At 43.8% G+C, this 16,120-nt stretch overlaps 1 protein-coding gene across 1 annotated transcript; it reads left to right on the forward strand.

The window, feature by feature from the left end:
• Positions 1-6: 6 nt before the first annotated feature.
• LOC129715635 (zinc-binding protein A33-like) lies at positions 7-14,106 on the forward strand. Its single transcript, XM_055665498.1, has 6 exons — positions 7-346; positions 436-531; positions 3,950-4,183; positions 9,682-9,704; positions 9,802-9,911; positions 13,524-14,106. Exons 1-6 carry the CDS (start codon positions 17-19, stop codon positions 14,054-14,056), a joined length of 1,326 nt encoding a protein of 441 aa, XP_055521473.1. The 5' UTR covers positions 7-16; the 3' UTR covers positions 14,057-14,106.
• The last annotated feature ends 2,014 nt before the right edge of the window (positions 14,107-16,120 follow it).

A 16,120-nucleotide genomic window follows, 5' to 3' on the forward strand; every position in this document is an offset into this window, starting at 1 on the left:
CTTCACCGATCCGGTTATGCTGGACTGCGGGCACAACTTCTGCCGCTCCTGTATCACACAGAGTTGGGACAGGGAGGGGAGAAACTCCTGCCCGGAATGTAGAGAGGAGTTTACAGACCGCACCCTCAGGGTGAATCGGGCCTTGGCGAGACTGTCTGAGAAAGCTCGAACACTGAGCCTGAATCGGACAGAGAAGGAAAGTAAACTTCAGTGCGAGGAACATCAGGAAGAACTGAAGCTGTTTTGTGAAACTGACAAGAAGCTGATCTGTGTGATTTGTGCAGGTGGGCGGGAACACAGAGATCACCGCTTCATGCTGGTGGATGAAGCTGTTGAAACCTACAAGGTAAATGCAAACCGATTTTGATCGCATCATTGTTTAATTCCATCTTTAGTGTAACACTTTTATTTTCTGATTTTCAATCACAATCCCAGGATCAGGCGAAATCTTCCATCCAGTCTCTCACAAAAAAGAAATCAGAGATCCAGCGAATGGAGCAGCAACAGAAACAGAAGATTTCTGGAGTTCTGGTGAGGCTTTTAAGTTTCGATTTCCTGATGTTGTGTGGATTTGATCCCTGTGACTCGTGTAATAATAGGGCAGCGCAGTGACACAAGTAGTGCTGCTGTCTCCTTGTTCTGGTGAGTGGGTTCGATCCTGACCTCGGGTGCTGCCCGTGTGGTTCACGCCTTCTCCCTGTGACCGCGTCGGATTCCTTCCACGTCCCCAATACACGCTGGTTCAATGGTCAATCTGTGACTGTTATAATCCCTGGGAAAGTGGGTGGTGGACGGATAAATGGGAATCAATGGGCACGTGAACAGGAACTGGCAGCAGGGAATTGTATTGGGGTAGAGGATTGATGGGTTATAACATTACCCTCACGACATTTCAGAAGCATTTAGACCAGGGGTGGGGAACCTGCGGCCATTAAGTGCGGCTTTTTGAATGAATCCAAATTTTGTAGAACAAATCCATTTATTTTTATTAATATGTTTTTGTTTGTCTTTTATTAATTTTATTTTAATCTTAAAATGAACGCATTTAAAATACCAAAGAGTAAAAGCAGATTCAACTAAATAATCCTCCCCGACTGACGGCCACAATTAAAACATTAGTAAGTCATGAGGGCTATTTTAACAGCTGTTATGCTCATGATTTAGTTCTAACGCGACTCTAGAATGTACGTTAACCTCACTGCCTAACTGGTGCCACCACCGCCTGAGGCTGGTTGACCAGAGGGAAAATGTCTGGGAGAGTTCGCTGGCCATCCAGTCCTCAGTATTATCAACTTTTGATAATGGTACACGTGCCTTTACATTTGAAGTTGAATTTGGGAATAGTTAAACAACGTTATTGTTCGACTGTATTTTTTTAAATTCTGTCTGATTAACAGCCCATCATGTAAAAAAAAAAACCAAGAGAACGCTGAGGGAAGAAAAAAAAAGTTTTTAATGAGGATTGTGAACTGAAATTTTATTAAAGCAAGAATTTCATTGTCCTATCAGGGACACATCACGGTGTTTAAGAAGGAACTGCAGATGCTGGAAAATCGAAGGTACACAAAAATGCTGGAGAAACTCAGCGGGTGCAGCAGCATCTATGGAGCAAAGCTGCACCCGCTGAGTTTCTCCAGCATTTTTGTGTACCTACACATGACAATAAACTTCTTCCTGCTCAAGTTAAGATGATTTGCTTGCTTTGTGATACTGTAATATCAACATTGAAGAAATCCAATGCTCATCAGCATTATGCCACTCCTAAGGACCACAAATATTTCAACTTAGAGAGTGAGGTGCGAAAGGTTGCATTGCAGAAATTAAAAGATGAAAAGCAAAGGCAGTTATTTCAAGCAGCGGCAAGACCCGGAAATAATGCTACTGAAGCGACTTGTATACTGGGGGGGGGGGGGGGGGGGGGGGGGGGGCATTTAGCGATGTGGAAACCATTAAGGAATGCATTGTCGAAGTTGAAGGATGCTTAGACCCCGATAAGGTTTCACAGTGCAAACAACTGCCTCTTTCAAGGAGAACTATCATTGATCAGCAGCATGAATTAGGCCTCAACGTCACAGAACAACTTTACGCAATACTCCAAAAGGAAAATATATATTAATCAATCGCTTTGGATGAATCAACTAATACTACTGACTCGGCGCAGGTTTTATACTTCATTCGGGGCATAACAGAAGATTTTCTTTGCTACGAAGAGTTAGTCGCTTTGGGCACTCTTACAGGTAGAACACGAGGAATAGATTTCTTCAACAACTTTCAAGATAAATGTCATGAAGTTGGACTAGATTTGGTTAATTTAGTGAGTGTATGTACAGACCTTCCATGACAGGAAAACGTGAAGGGTTTATTACACAGATAAAAAAGGTATTATCAGGTCCAGATGCTCTCTAATTTCATTTCATTGTGCCTTGCATCAGCAAAATCTCTGTGCTAAATCTACTATTTTAAGTGACACTTTGCAACAAGTTATAAGTATTGTTAACTATATTCGTGCAAATGCAACACGGCATCGTCAGTTTCGTGATATGCTAAAGTTGGACGATGAGGCATTCACTGTGGATTTACCGTATCATTGTAAAGTGCATTCGGTATCGCAGGGACAGGTGTTAGCAACATTTTTATCTTTGCGAGAACAGGTAGTTAAATTTCATGAAGAACAGAATCAGCAATGTGAATTATTGAAAGAAGATTTCTATAGAGATACCGCATTTCCCTGTGATATCATGTCAAAGCAAAATGATTTGAATGTTTCTTTGCAAGGTAAAACTATGTCTATATATGATATGTGGCAAAACAAATCCAAGCATTTTGAAAAAAGCTATATTTTTTCAAAACTCTTCTTCAAAATGAAATTTCGGATAAACATTTTCCCCAGTTAGTGAAGGTCATCGATGAGCAGGAGGTTTCATGCAAATTACTTGAAGAATACGCAGCTGTTATAAACGTATTAATTAAAGAATACAATGAAAGGTTCACTGACTTTGAGAATCATGACATCACACTCAAATTAGCATTTCAACCTTACTGTTGATGTCTCCGTTATGATACCGTTGGGGCTATAGGGATCAGGGAGTATGGAGAGAAGGCAGGTATAGGATACTGAGTTGGATGATCAGCCATGATCATATTGAATGGCGGTGCAGGCTCGAGGGCCGAATGGCCTACTCCTGCACCTAATTTCTATGTTTCTATGTCTCCAAGGCTCCTAAAGAACTATATATGGAATTGATTGAGCTCTCAGAAGATGACATTTTAAAGTCCTTTTTTAACGTTAAGAAATATCCGATTGAAATATGGAAAAATGCAATAGAATACCCCAACATGCACAAAAAATGCTTTCTTGCTTTTCAACCACCTATTTCTGCGAATCTACATTCTCCTACCTAATACAAACCAAGACACCCTGAAGGTCACAAATGACGGATCTAGAAGATCAGCTGAAACTGCGTACCTCCATGTTGCAACTTAATATTCAATGCTTTCCCAAAAAAAGCAGTTATAACAAAGTCATTAAAAGTTTAGTTAACTTTAGAATTCACAAATTGTTTTCATTTTCTTGAAGTTAGTACATAGTAGTTAGATTTTTACAAAACAATGTACATTTTGAAATATATCTAATTGAAGTTTCTTGGATGCGGCCTTATTAGACTACAGCTAACTTAATGTGGCATTCCAACATGAAAAGGTTCCCCAACCCTGATTTAGACAAACTGTCTAAATGCGTTGAAAGTCTAAAGAAGGGTCTCGACCTGAAACGTAGCCTATTCCTTCTCTCAATAGATGCTGCCTCACCCGCTGAGTTCCTCCAGCATTTTTGTCTACCTTAGACAAACTATTGAATTGCCAAAGCAAATAAAAATTGCACAAGCCAAATGTCACCGTTAAAGTCGTGAGGAAACACAATAAATATTGTTCTTCACCTCTTATTACACAGGAACAATCACACAACCTTCAGTCCAAGATCACATCCCAGTATGCTGAACTGCACCAGATTCTCACTGAGAAAGAGCAGCGCACACTGGCAGATATCCGGGAGGAAGAGAAGAAGATTCTGAATACAATGGAGAAAAATCTTGGAAAGATTCAAGAGAATTTAAATTCCATTCAGGAGGAACTCTTAAAGTTGCAGCAACAGATGGATCAAAAAGACAGTGTGGTGTTTCTGAAGGTGAGCGGTTACACTACAGTTTGGTGAAGTGAAAGTGCCCAGTCACAAAATGGTGGGTGACATTTCAGAAATAAATGCTGCATTTACCAGTAATTTCGGAACTGAGTAAATGTTCCCTCTGTTCCAGCTGTTGTTGTTCAGAAACTAATTGTCCTCCTGCAGAATCTATGGGATCTCAGGACTGTCTGGCTAGAATGTAGAGAGGTGTTTGTATTATGTGGAGTTTAGAACAATGACAGGTGATCCTATATCTGATCCCAAGGACCACGAATGGACAGAGGGCAGTGAATATCTGGGATTCTCCAACCAAGAGACTCTGAGAGGTTTTACATGTTAGACGTATTTAAACCAGAGGAAGGTACATTTTTAAAAAATGGGGGGCATTGTAATCGATGGAAATGAGGCAAAGAGGAGGAGTTCAGTCCTGGGCTAGATCAGCCATGACCACATAGTGGGGATTAACATTGAAATCTAGAACGTGGCGCACACATCAGATTGATCATCTATATCCGGTTCCCATCAGCAGTGGGTGGTCACCTTGAGGGAATTTGCTCTGTTTGTTTTGTCCACCTTGTTTCACCATAGAATGATATCCCATTCTACATCATAGACAGACCATTTGGCCCATTCTATCCAGTCAAGATTTCTGCTCCACACATCATCCCTCCCATCTACTCTCCACACCCGGTAACATTACCCCAAATTCCAGGAGCACTAATGTGTTTATCCCGTTTGCACTTAAATTTATCTCTGCTGTTGGCGTCAGTCCTTCCATTGCAAGTGAGTTCCATGTTCTCATGACTGCATTCCTTTCGGTATTTATTGAAGACCACGTTACATTTCAGCTTTGATTATTAGTCTCCCATTCGATTTGAGATATAATTTCATCCCCACCTATTTTAATCCACCGATAATATTAAATTCTGTCATCATTCCTGACATCTTCTCCAGATGAAATCCCACGACCTGCCCAGTCTTTTCATTACGTTCCATCCTCTCAGTTATGACATCATTCTCATGAACATTCCTTGTGCTTTCCCCCATCGTTCAACATCTCTGCGACAATATCCGCTTTCTCTCTGCATGACATTGGCGATAAGAGTTGGGAAATGGGAATTATCCGAGCGTTGTAGAAATTTGGTGAAATTCCCGCTGTCGGGATGAGGACGGTCCATCTCAGTCAATTGAGATTTGTGTTTTATTTCTTTCAGGGAGGAAGCTGGTCGCAAGCAAAGGTAGGACATTGTCTTGATGTAAACATTGTAAGTTTTTGAGGAACAACTGAAAACATTTCTAATGCTCAGTTTATAACCAGCTGTTCAATATTTCCAGGGTTCGTGATGAAGCCAAACCACTGTCGGTGGTAGATGAAGCCTCACAGATTGAAAAGTTTAATTGCCCTGCATCGTTCAACACGGCATTCAAAAAAATATCTGATGACCTCAAGTCCTACCCTGCACTACAGTTTGGTGAAGTGAAAGTGCACAGTCACAAAATGGTGGGTGACATTTCAGAAATAAATGCTGCATTTACCAGTAATTCGGAACTGAGTAAATGTTCCCTCTGTTCCAGCTGTTGTTGTTCAGAAACTAATTGTCCTCCCGCTGAATCTATGGGATCTCAGGACTGTCTGGCCGGAATGTAGAGAGGTGTTTGTATTATGTGGAGTTTAGAACAATGACAGGTGATCTTATATCTGATCCCAAGGACCACGAATGGACAGAGGGCAGTGAATATCTGGGAGTCTCCAACCAAGAGACTCAGAGGTTTTACATGTGAGACGTATTTAAAGATACATTTTTGAACATTCGGGGAATTGAAATCGAAAGGAACGGGGCAAAAGGGAGGACTTCAGTCCTGGGCTAAATTAGCCATGACTACATTGTTGGGATTAACATTGAAATCTAGAACGTGATGCACACATCAGATTGATCATCTATATCCGGTTGCCATCAGCAGTGGGTGGTCACCTTGGGGGAATTTGCTCTGTTTGTTTTGTCCATCTTGTTTCACCACAGAATGACACCCCATTCTACATCATAGACAGGCCATTTGGCCCATCCTATCCAGTCAAGTTTTCTGCTCCACTCATCATCCCTCCCATCTACTCTCCACACCCGGTAACAATACCCCAAATTCCAGGAGCCCTAATGTGTTTATCCCGTTTGCACTTAAATTTATCTCTGCTGTTGGTTTCAGTCCCTACAGTGCAGTGAGGTCCATGTTGTCATGACTACATTCCTTTTGGTATTTATTGAAGACCATGTTACATTTCAGCTTCGATTATTAGTCTCCCTTTCAATTTGAGACATTATTTCATCCCCACCCATTTAAATCTGCCGATAAACTTAAATTCCCTCTCATCAATCCTGACATCCTCTACAGATGAAATCTCACGACCTGCCCTGTCTTTTCATTAAGTTCCATCCTCTCAGTTATGACGTCATTCTCATAATAATTTATAATAATTTTATTTATAGAGCACTTTAAAAACAAACATAGCTGCAACAAAGTGCTGTACATCACTAATCATTGACAAAAAAAGTTAATACACACCAAAAATAACAATCAAAAGAAATAGTAGGAAAAGACATGTAAAATAAAGAAACATCAAAAACACCACAAACAGAAGCAAAGCCTCAGGCATGGTCAAAAGCCAGGGAGTACAAATGCGTTTTAACACTGGATTTGAAGATGGACAGTGAGGGAGCCTGTCTGATGTGCAGCGGCAGGGTGTTCCAGAGTGCCGGAGCAGCAACAGAGAAGGCTCTATCCCCTCTGAGCCTCCGACTAGACCTCGGTACCTCCAGGAGCAGCTGACCAGCTGACCTGAGGGACCGGGCAGGAGTGTATGGGTGGAGCAGCTCAGAGAGGTAAGGCGGGGCGAGCCCATTCAGAGATTTAAAAACAAATAACAGTAACTTAAAATGAACCCGAAAGTGCACCGGGAGCCAGTGTAGGGAGGCCAGAATTGGCGATATGTGCTCCCTCTTTCGAGTCCCTGTTAAAAGGCGAGCAGCAGCATTCTGAACCAACTGGAGACGAGCCAGTGAAGAACGAGCAACACCAAAATAGAGCGCGTTACAGTAATCCAGCCTAGATGTAATAAAGGCATGGATTACTGTCTCAAAATGCTGCCGCTCGAGAATGGGCTTCACCTTCGCCAGCTTCCTTAGGTGAAAGAAGCTGGACTTAACCACCGCGCATATTTGGCGATCTAATTTAAAGTCACTGTCCATCCTAAAACCCAGGTTCACAACTGTTGGCTTCACGTACCTTGACAATGGACCTAAATCAACAAATGGAGGTTCACGGCAGCCATTGGGATCAAATAAAATCACCTCTGTCTTCTTTTCATTAAATCCAAGAAAGTTTAGGGCCAAACAGGACTTAATGTCATCAAAACAAGACAGAAGCGATTTTACAGAAAAGGCATCTTCCCCCCTCAGCGGCAAATAAAGCTGGGTATCATCTGCATAACAGTGGAAGGAGATGCCATGCTTTCTAAGGATGGAACCCAGAGGAAGTATGTACAGCGAGAAAAGCAGGGGCCCCAGAATCGAACCCTGTGGAACCCCATATGACAGGGGAGCGGAAGAGGATTCAAACCCAGCAAGGCTAACACACATGGTTCTGCCCGCCAGATAGGACCTGAACCATCCCAGGGCACTGTCGCAGTTGCCCACTAACTGCTGTAGCCGAGATAATAAGATATTATGGTCCACCGTATCAAAGGCGGCAGACAAGTCCAGCAGGACAAGAACCACACAATCCCCAGAATCATTAGCCAGGAGGATATCGTTAAAAACCCTTAGCAATGCTGACTCCGTGCTGTGCATGGTTTTAAATCCAGACTGGAAGATCTCCCGAATATCATGCTCCTCCAGGAATAGTTTTAGCTGAGCATAAACAACTCTCTCCAGTAATTTAGAAATAAAAGGCAATTTCGAGATGGGTCTAAAATTGGCCAGAACAGATTGATCCAGGCCAGGTTTCTTAAGCAGTGGTTGCACTACCGCATGCTTAAAACTCACGGGGACAACCCCAGAACACAAGCTGCTGTTAATAATGGTAAGAACCGACTGCCCTATACTAGAGAAAACCTCCTTAAAAAGATGTGGAGGGACCGCATCACAAGGAGAACCCGATGGCTTAATATGGGAAACCACATCCTTTAAATACGATATAGTCACAGGCTCAAACTTGTTGAATACCACCAGGCAAGGGACCGAAACAGAAGGGTCAGAGGCAGGTGCTGAAATGTTAGCCCTTAAGGGAACAACCTTATCAACAAAAAAGTGCAGGAAGTCATTACACATTTCAGGTGAAGCTTCCAGACAGACAGGCTGCGGGGCATTTAGAACAGAGTCAATGATTTCAAATAGCACACGAGGGTTGTTACACTTTGACACAATAATTTTAGACAGGTACTCTCTCTTGGCCTTTTTAACACTGTTTTGGTAGTGACGCCAACAGTCCCTGAGAATTTGAAGTGAAACCTGTAGCCTGTCCTTCCTCCACTTTCGCTCAGCTCTACGACACTCCCGTTGTGCTGCACGAGTCACTGCACTGAACCAGGGTTCAGGTTTAGCCCTCGGCTTCAACGATCTTAACGGAGCCACAGAGTACAGTATAGTCCTGCATGAAGAATGAAACCACGAACTAATCTCCTCCGTACCAAGAGGAGTGGACGCAGAGGGGACGCAGAGCTGATCGAAAGCAGCAGAGAACTTGCCAGCAGTAAAAGGGTTAATAGACCGACAGCGCCGAGCAGACACCACAGGCAAAACTGCTTCACAGGAGAAATTGACATCAAACAATACAGGCATATGATCTGAAAACACACAATCAGAGATTTCCAAATTCAACACAGACAAGCCATGAGAGAGAACAAGGTCCAGTGTATGTCCATGTTCGTGTGTGGGACCAGACACACACTGCACAAAATCAAAAGAGTCCACAAGGCTGAAAAAGTCCTTCACTAACGGCTTAGCAGGACAGCACACATGGATGTTAAAGTCCCCAACCAAAAGGACACGATCATAGTTGGGCACGATCCCAGCCAGAAAATCAGAGAATTCATTTACAAAGTCCTTATTATACTTGGGCGGTCGGTAGATGACCCCACAAAGCACCGGTTTGGAGCGGCCCACTTCAAATACAGTTGCTTCGAAACTGGAGAAAGAAGATGATAGAGGGCATTGCCTGCACTTAAAGTTATTTTTATAAACAGCCGCTGTTCCTCCTCCACGGCCCGATATCCGCGGTGAGTTGAAATAAGAGCAGCCAGCCGGATGAACATTCATGAACATTCCTTGTGCTTTCCCCCATCGTTCTACATCTCTGCGACAATATCCGCTTTCTCTCTGCATGACAGTGGTGACAAGAGTTGGGAAATGCGAATTATCAGAGGGTTGTAGAAATTTGGTGAAATTCCCACTGTCGGGATGAGGACGGTCCATCTCAATAAATTGAGATTTGTGTTTTATTTCTTTCAGGAGAAAGCTGGTGGCAAGCAAAGGTAGGAAATTGTCTTTACGGAAACATTGTAAGTTTTGGTGGAACACCTTAAAATATTTCTAATGCTCAGTTTATAACCGGCTGTTAAATATTTCCAGGGTTCGTGATGAAGCCAAACCATTGTTGGTGGTAGATGATGCCTTACCGATTGAAAAGTTTCATTGCCCTGTTTCCTTCAACAAAGAAATATCTGATGACTTCAAGCAAGGTAAAGCTTGTAACTTTTCCATTATTCTTGTTTCTGACATCTTTAAGCCACACACCAGACACCTTATCATTCCCCAGCCTCGCACAGCCCAGTTTTAAACTGCCCAAAATCCATAAACACAACTGCCCCGGCAGACCCATTGTTGCTGCCTCCTCCTGTCCTACTGAAATGATTTCCACGCACCTCTATTCCATCCTATCCCCCCCCGATCTAATCGCTACCGACCTATGTCCAACATACCTCACATGCCCTTCATCCCTTTAATGACTTTGCTTTCAGAGCCCCCACCCCCTCATCTTTACCATGGATGTTCAGTCACTCTACACCTCCAACCCCCACCAGGAAGGACTTAAAGCCCTCCGTTTCTTCCTCGACCGCAGAACCATCCAATTTTCTTCTACTAACACTACTGGGCGGAGCTGGTTCTCACTCTTAATAACGTCTCATTTGAATCCTCCAAGGCCCTATCCCCAAACTCTATCTCTATTACACTGGTGACTACATTGGTGCTACATCCTGCACTCATGCAGAACTCATGGACTTCATCAACTTCACCACCAATTTCCATCCTGCAATCAAATTTACTTGGACCATCAGCGACAGCTCCCTCCCCTTTCTTGATCTCATAGTCTCTATCACTGGAAATAGACTATCGATAGGCATCTATTACAAATGGGGGTTCCCCTCTCCCATCATAGAGGAGGCCCACACTCTTGTCTCCTCGGTATCCCGCAGCTCTGCCCTTGCTCCCCCTTCCCTAGTCACAACATAGACAGTCCCCCTTGTCCTTACCTTTTATCTGATCAGTCGCCGCATACAACACATTATCCTCTACAATTTCCGCCACCTCCAATGGGATCCAACCATTAGCCACATTTTCCCATCTCCACCCCTTTCTACCTTCCACAGAGACTATTCCCCCTGCAACTCCTTGGTTAACTCATTGCTTCCCACCTAAACTACCCCACTCCCCAGCTATCTTCCCCTGCAACCGCTGAAGATGCAACACTGGTCCCTATAACTCCTCCCTCGACTCTGTCCAGGAACCCCAACAGTCCTTTCAGGTTAGGCAGAGGTTCACTTGCACCTCCTCCAACCTCATCCACTGTATCCATTGTTCATGATGTGGATTCTTATACATTGATGAAACCAAACGCAGACTGGGCGATCGTTTCGCTGAACACCTTTGCTCAGTCTGCCTGAACCTACCTGATCTCTTGGTTGCTGAACACTTTAATTCTCCTTCCCATTCCCACACAGACCTTTCTGTCCTAGGTCTCCTCCATTGTCAGAGTGAGGTTAACCTCAAATTGGAGGAACAGCATTTCATATTTGGCTTGGGCAGCTTACAGCCCAGTGGTACGAAATGTTCATTCCTCTAACTTCAGGTAACCCTGGCATTCCCTCTCTCTCTATCCCTCCCCCACCCAAGTCGCACTAGTTTCTCATTTTCACCAAACAAACAGCTAACAATGGCCTGTCTCCTACATCATTGTTATTTTTTACATATCTTCCATTCATTGTTCTTTATCTCTTTACATCATCGCCTATATCTCTTGTTTCCCTTATCCATAACCAGTCTGAAGAAGGGTCTCGAATCGAAACGTTACCCATTCCTTCTCTCCAGAGATGCTGACTGTCCCGTTGAGTTCCTCCAGCTCTTTGAGTCTATCTTGAGTTTAAACCAGCATCTGCAGTTCATTCCTATACATCTTTAAGCAATACATAGATGCAAAGATTAATTCTATTGTGGACTGAAGAGAAATTGGAGATTTGATCTACCTCTAAACTCATCAGCTGGGAAGCATCATAGAGTCAGAGGTTTAGACTCTCCTGCCTTGGGCAAAATACTGTGGCTATTCACATGATCTGTGCACATTATATAAATCTTATACACGTCTATAAAAGCACCCGATTAAATGATTGTAAATCCTTTTGCATCCTCTCTAATTTGCTAACAACCTTATTGTATCAAATGTTGTAATTAATATCCTAACCTATGAAAGCATGAGTGACAAACACATTCTTCACCACCCTGCCTGTCCCTGTTGCATCTTCCATGGCACTGTGTGCCTGCAGCCCGAGATCTCTCAGTTTTATAAAGTTCCCCGTTTACTGTGTATGTCCTGCCCTGGTTTGTCTCAGCAAAGTGCATCACCTCACCTTCACATGAATAAATCCCACCTGCCGTTCCTGAGCCCATTGGCCCAGTTCACAGGGATCCCATTTACTCTCAGATAACCTTCTTCACTCTCCACAATGTAACCAATTTTAGTTCCATCTGCATGTACTGTGTACTCGAGAGTTCGGGTGCATAGGAGGAGATCTCAGTGAAACAGGGCTCAGTGGGCTGGATGCAGGGAGGATGTTTCCCCTGTCTGAGGGGTCTGGAGAACGGGCACCCTCTCAGAATGTGGGCTGCACCTTGTAGGACAGAGATAAGCAGACATTACTGCACGCAGAGACTGGGGAACCTTTGGTATTCCATGCACAAGTGGCTGTGGAGACTCGGTCATTCAGTGCTCTTCGAGCTGAGAGCCATGGTGTACATTGCAGAATCAGGCCTTTCGGCCCATCACGTCTATGTTCATCTGTTTCCCAGCTTTAGTAATCGATTTGCCCACATTACATTGGTATTCTTCTGCACCTCACCTAGATAAGTGCCTCAAATATAATGATTAGATCTCACCACCGCCTCCTCTGTAGCATGTTCCAGATATCAACCACTCTCAGTGTAAAGAAAACTTACTACTCAGATCCACTTTAAAATTCCTTGCTCTCAAGATAAACCTGCACTCTTGATTTGATATCCCTGCTGCAGCACCGATCTCTGCTGCACTCCAGCAGTCACAGACCTCCAAGCAGAAAACTCATCCTTCCACCGCTACCTTCTACCTCCAACCACCAAGCCAATTGTGGATCCATTTCACCAGCTCGACTTGCATCCCACCTGCCTTCACTTTCTGGACCAGCCTTACATGCGCAACATTGACAAGTCCCTCAGTGAAGTTCATATATTGGTTCACAATGAGATCAGTGTGTTCTTGGTTGTACACATACATCAAATCCACCCATGAATTCCCTCTCTTTCAGCGACCCTACAACCACAAGTCTCCACCCATTCTGTCCAACACCCGATCATTCAACCTCTGCTTCCTTCCATGGTCCAAGCCACCCCTCACTCTCTCTCACCTTCCACTCAAAGAAACTGGGGCAGGTCGTCTTGCCCCTCATGTCTCCCCCCATTCACTATGATCATGGTGACACTACCCCACACCTCTACCTCCTCTTTAACAACCTCAAACTACCACTCACCTCAATATCCTCTAGCTCCAATCTGCCTCCATATATGAATAGCCCGCTTCATTTCTCCATCCCCACTGCAATCTCGCAATCCTCCTCACTCTCCGCACTCGTCCTCCCCGTCCACCCTCCCCCACCTCACGAAATAACCCTCTCCATCCCTGGATAAAAACTCTGGGAAAGATGTGTGTTGTCCACCGGATGTGGTTGTGGGTGAAACCCCGGGCGAGGTGTCAGTTGTCCGCCCGCCTGTGCCCGAGTCTCCCCCCGACCCCCGGGGACTCTCTGATTCTCTGCTTCTCCCCCCAGTCTCCGTCACCCTGGATGTGGAAACAGCGCATGCGCAGCTCGAGGTGTCTGAGGATCGGAAGAGGGTGAGATGGACCGGGACCGAGAGGCGTCTCCCTGACACCGGGAAGAGGTTTACAGGCTGGGCGTGTGTGCTGGGATCGGAGGGATTCACATCGGGGAGACATTACTGGGAGGTGGAGGTGGCGGGGAGTCGGTGGTGGAGTCTGGGAGTCGCCGCAGAGTCTGTGGAGAGGAAGAGACTGGTCACACTGACCCCGGAGACTGGAGTCTGGAGCATCAGGCGGCAGGGTGACGGGTTTGATGCATTCACCTCCCCTCCATCCCCTCTCCCCGCCCGTCCCATCCCCGGGAGGGTGGGAGTTTATCTCAGTTACGAGTCCGGGACAGTTTCATTTTACGACGCGGACACCAAGTCCCATCTCCACACCTTCACTGGGAATAAATTCACGGAGAAACTTTATCCTTTCTTCGAGACTTGTGATGTAAACCAGTGGCTGAGAATCTGCTCCGGTTCCGCTCCGGGTGTGTAAAAAAAAATGTAAATGTGGGAAGAGTGAAATAAACAGCAACTGAAATCAGAGCTGTCTGTCTGTCTGTCGATCAGTCAATTTTAACGTCGTCAAATTAAACAAATTGCGAGCAATTTCGCAAAGTGCAAAGTGAGTAACTCAGCTGGTTCCCCCCAAGAATGATACCCAAAGCGTTGAGTTACTCCAACACTTTGTATCCACAAGTACATCCACTTCCTCCCGAATGAGGAAGTTCAAACTAGCTGGCACCTGGCGTCACCTTGTCCGTTACACAATTCTCCAACACATTGCACAACACCGTATCGTGCAAACTATTCCGAGAATCATTTCACCCCATAATTTTGCTGGAGCTACTATAGAAAACATAGAAAAATAGGTGCAGGAGTGGGCCATTCGGCCCTTCAAGCCTGCACCGCCATTCAATATGATCATGGCTGATCATTCAACTCAGTATCCCATCCCTGCCTTCTCTCCATACCCCCTGATCCCTTTAGCCACAAGGGCCACATCCAACTCCCTCTTAAATATAGCCAATGAACTGGCCTGAACTGGCAGAGAAATCCACAGATTCACCACTCTCTGTGTGAAAAATGTTTTTCTCATCTCGGTCCTAAAATACTTCCCTCTTATCCTTAAACTGTGACCCCTAGTTCTGGACTTCCCCAACATCGGGAATAATCTTCCTGCATCTAGCCTGTCCAACCCCTTAAGAATTTTGTACGTTTCTATAAGATCCCCCCTCAATCTTCTCAATTTCTGCGTGTACAAGCCGAGTCTATCCAGTCTTTCTTCATATGAAAGTCCTGCCATCCCAGGAATCAGTCTGGTGAACCTTCTCTGTACTCCCTCTATGGCAAGAATGTCTTTCCTCAGATTAGGAGACCAAAACTGTACGCACTCATTTGTTTTTTGTAAAATTTTGGACTGAAATTTTTGAAATCTTCACAAAATTAGTTAAAATAAAATTGATACCAAAAGCAGAATTTATTATTTTTGGAACAATGGAGGGCAGCCCTGAACTAACTGTGTTTCAAAAGAATCTATTTAATTACGGGTTAATAACGGGAAAAAAACTTATACTTAAATTCTGGAAAAACGTCCCTATATCAACAATAAATATGTGATTTCAAATATGTTTGAAACATTACACCTGGAAGATATGAGACTCCTTCTTGCAGGCAAATCAGACCACTTCCAAAAGACGTGGTCTGCATTTATCGACTTACGACAAGTATAAGGTGCAACAGTACTCTGAAAATAAATGGTTTCAGGACCTGATAAGGGGGGATGAAACATACGAAGTTGGTATATTCCTTTCTGCTCTGTCTTCTTAATAGAGCTTTTGTTTCTTTTTCTCTTTTTTCTTTTCTACGGCCTATTTCTTAACTTTTTTCTCTAACTCTTCGCGTAATGGGTCTTTTTTCTTGATCACTTTTTCACACAATCACGACTCTTTCTCACTTTCTTTACTTTTTTCTCTTTTGAAAGCTTAAAAAATGAACTGGTACAAGAAATGTAATAAGTTATATTTGGCTTGTATTATTGTCATGTACTTTACTTCTAAAAAATAAAAAATAAATCAAATAAAATAAAAATAATAATAATAATTTTACTATAGCAAAAATAAAATATCTTTATAAAGCATCTTTAGGGTGGCATTGTGACGTAGTGCAAAAAGAGTGAACACGTACAGCACCTGATTCAGGGACAGTTTCTTCCCAGCTGTTATCAGGCAACTGAATCATCCTACCACAACCAGAAAGCAGTCCCGAACTACTATCTACCTCTTTGATGACCCTTGATCAAACTTTGCTGGCTATACCTTGCACTAAACGTTATTCCCTTATCAAGTATCTAAACACTGTAAATGGATCAATTGTAATCATGTGCTGTCTTTCTGCTGACTGGTTAACACGCAACAAAGGATTTTCACTGTACCTCGGTACACGTGACAATAAACTAAACTAACTAAACTGGCGTTAGATCACCAGCCTTACGGCGCCAGAGACCCGGGTTCAATCCTGACTACGGGTGCTTGTCTGTGCGAGGTTTGTACATTCCTAC

The sequence above is a fragment of the Leucoraja erinacea genome, unplaced genomic scaffold, assembly GCF_028641065.1.
Source record: "Leucoraja erinacea ecotype New England unplaced genomic scaffold, Leri_hhj_1 Leri_1288S, whole genome shotgun sequence".
Classification (NCBI taxonomy): domain Eukaryota; kingdom Metazoa; phylum Chordata; class Chondrichthyes; order Rajiformes; family Rajidae; genus Leucoraja; species Leucoraja erinaceus.

What these genes read in the sequence shown, in the direction of transcription:
- LOC129715635 (XM_055665498.1), top strand. Translation starts at nt 17, where the DNA reads ATGCTGGACTGCGGGCACAACTTCTGCCGCTCCTGTATCACACAGAGT. An exon ending in AAGCTGTTGAAACCTACAAG is followed by an intron (nt 347 to 435) that starts GTAAATGCAAAC and finishes TCACAATCCCAG; the next exon opens with GATCAGGCGAAATCTTCCAT. An exon ending in ACAGTGTGGTGTTTCTGAAG is followed by an intron (nt 4,184 to 9,681) that starts GTGAGCGGTTAC and finishes TATTTCTTTCAG; the next exon opens with GAGAAAGCTGGTGGCAAGCA.